The sequence below is a fragment of the Halyomorpha halys genome, unplaced genomic scaffold, assembly GCF_000696795.3.
Source record: "Halyomorpha halys isolate HHAL.00 unplaced genomic scaffold, Hhal_1.1 Scaffold268.1, whole genome shotgun sequence".
Classification (NCBI taxonomy): Eukaryota; Metazoa; Arthropoda; class Insecta; order Hemiptera; family Pentatomidae; genus Halyomorpha; species Halyomorpha halys.
In genome coordinates this window covers 269,591-272,248 of record NW_027112076.1, presented here as the reverse complement: position 1 = coordinate 272,248, position 2,658 = coordinate 269,591, and the positions used below count along the sequence as shown (strand labels likewise).

Genomic DNA, 2,658 nt, shown 5'->3' with positions numbered 1-2,658 from the left:
TTTTATAAATAAAAAATTATTACAATATATTTACATATTTTCTTACTTTCTTTGTGTATATTGTAATATGCTCTTTTATGAGTAAATCATTATTTTTTATATATAAATGATTGTTAGTAGGTTTTATGTGATTTTGCATTGCAATATGTTTATTTGTAGTATTAAACTTAAAAGCAAGCTAACCAGTTTTTATTGTCTAAAATAAATATGCTATTCAAAACAAAGAAGATGGTGGTGCTCGTCCTTCCGAAGTGTTCGTTGAATTGTTTGTGTTGAGAACATAGATTGAAATTTTTCAAGTTTTGTTGTTACTATGCAATAATTATGGAAAAGGAATAGTCAAAGAAGAAATGGAAGAAAGTAACAATTATCAATAAACTATTTACATCGTATCTTTGTTTGTATTTTTTTTAGCCCTGACGAAGCCCTGCAACGTGGGGCGAAACGTTGGCTCAATAAAATAGTATAATTATCTACTGTTTGAGTTTTTTTACCGCACGCGGACCATATTCTATTCATATTTACATCGTAAATTATAGCAAGTAAAGCAGAGCGATTGTAGTACAATCGATTATTTTTTGGATCGACCAGTGAACATTGAAGATAGAAGAGTAGAAACGGGCACTCTTGATTTTGCTGGCTTGGGGAGAAGACGTCCGTTCAGTTAGAAGCGGGAAGGACTGATTTGTTAGTTTTGTTTCTAACTGAAATTTATTGTGTTTGTAAAACAGCTATTAATTAAGTTTAAGTGTTATTATTAGTAAAGTGTCATCTGTTTCTGATTGCCAGGAAACCCGCCCTGAGAAAAGAGTCTCTTATGTTATGAAATTTAAATAAAATTCTATTATCTGTTAAATATTAAAGTTTTTAATTTGGACCCAAGCTATCTTTTATATTTGAAATTAGTTAAAACTAATAATATTCTTTTTATTTTATTATAAATAATTTTTGATTATTACAATACATATATTCTAATTTTAGGTCAATTCTTTCTTACAATGTTTGTATCTTGTTTAGCCCTGATGAAGACCTGCAAAGTGGGACGAAATGATGGTTAACATTTAATATTTTTTTCTATTATTTTGCACCTCGATTGACCGCCACTATCTTCTCCCACTATAATTGATTTAAGTTTTAACCAAAAATAAACTAAGTGATGTATTAATTTAGGCTAGTTGTTCCCAACCAGTAGCCCGTGAATCATAGATGGGCAGCTCGAGTGTACAGCAACAAATATTTTTCTGTATTATAATCTACCTTTCCCGATATTTGGTTGTTGGTTATCACCTGGAAGGTTTTAATGGCAAGTGCACAATAAATGTGACTAAAATGCAGTTCAAAGCATCTTCATTTTAGAATATTTCCTATGGGGTACCCCCCTTAGTCTCAAGGTCTGGGGCAGACCACACATTCAGTTTCCAGCTTAATAATAGGTAGACCTCTATGGGTTGAGAACCACTGATTTAGTTAATCAATATTTAAAATACACATTCTGTTTATACACCAATTTTCTACCCTAGAAAAATTAATTTATATCATATAAATATTTAGTGATTTTCTAAGAAACCGAAGCGTTAACTAGAGGTTTCCTAAAAAATTTCATTGTTTTTTTTAAATTGACGAAGTAGATTTATGAATTTTAGACATAGGAAGCCAAGAAGAGAAAGAATATTATTATTATAATAGGAAGTACCCTGAAGATGGAGGATTCCAAAACATCGGTTTGTAGTGTAAATATTTAAAAAAAAAAAAAAAAGAAAAAGAAAAAAGGCATGGAAAGAAAATCACTAAATATTTATATGATTAAAATACATAATTTTTGCATTTGGAAGCACAAAATCCCTGAAAAATGTATTTTAAACAAAAAATAAATGTAACACAAAACTGACTTACTTTTAGGAAGTTCACCATATCCTGTGGAGATGAAGATTTCTTCCAAGTACAGACCTTACATCATTAGTGAACCTCAGTGCGTCTAGGACGGGAAGAAGATTCAGTAATGCTGTATCCATAGGATCAGAAAACCATGATTTTATCGGGATAGCGTTATCTGTAAAATAAAAAGGATGAAGTTTTAAAACTTAACTTAATTCTTATTTATTTTATGAAAATGTCTTATTATCAAACAATAAGAAAAAGAATAATTAAAAGAGCCACTGAAAGCCAAGGTGGTGTAAGTCCCTCAAATGAAGTTGTGGCAGTAGCGGGGATTCAAAATTGAACTAACCACCCATTAATAAATAAACATAGTTGCCATTAAATTTAATTATAGTTCAGTGTTAATGTTAGTTCAGTGTTAGTTCTACCATTTACACACAAAAACATGAAATAAATATCTCTGAGAAGCAAAAATGACCAAATATATAATTTTTTTTTGTTAATTTAATTTAATTATTTCTGATTAATTCCAATAAGCAGTGTATTGCAATATTGCACTCACTTTGTTGCAATTTAAATTTTAAATAAGGAATTGATAAAGTCTTGTTAATTGTTTCAATTAACTTATGTTGTCACGACTATAACAATTATCAATTTAGATAATAGAGGTATTCATGATGTTGTGTTAAATGTTAAATGTTTTACCATGTTAAATGTTTTAAGTATAGCATTGTGAGCAGCCCTATTTAAAGTCATGTTAAACGTTAAATGCATAAGAGC

General features: G+C 29.4%; 1 protein-coding gene across 4 annotated transcripts in view; it reads right to left on the bottom strand.

Annotated features, from left to right (window-relative positions):
- Dd (CTD nuclear envelope phosphatase 1-like protein dullard) overlaps positions 1 to 2,658 on the bottom strand; it is a 27,890-nt gene that overhangs the window by 6,599 nt on the left and 18,633 nt on the right. For all 4 annotated transcript variants that reach the window (XM_014420353.2, XM_014420354.3, XM_014420356.3 and 1 more), the window contains one exon: positions 1,894 to 2,050. In XM_014420353.2, coding sequence (XP_014275839.1) covers positions 1,905 to 2,050 — 146 coding nt within the window. In that variant the 3' untranslated portion in view covers positions 1,894 to 1,904. The remainder of the gene's footprint in view (positions 1 to 1,893; positions 2,051 to 2,658) is intronic.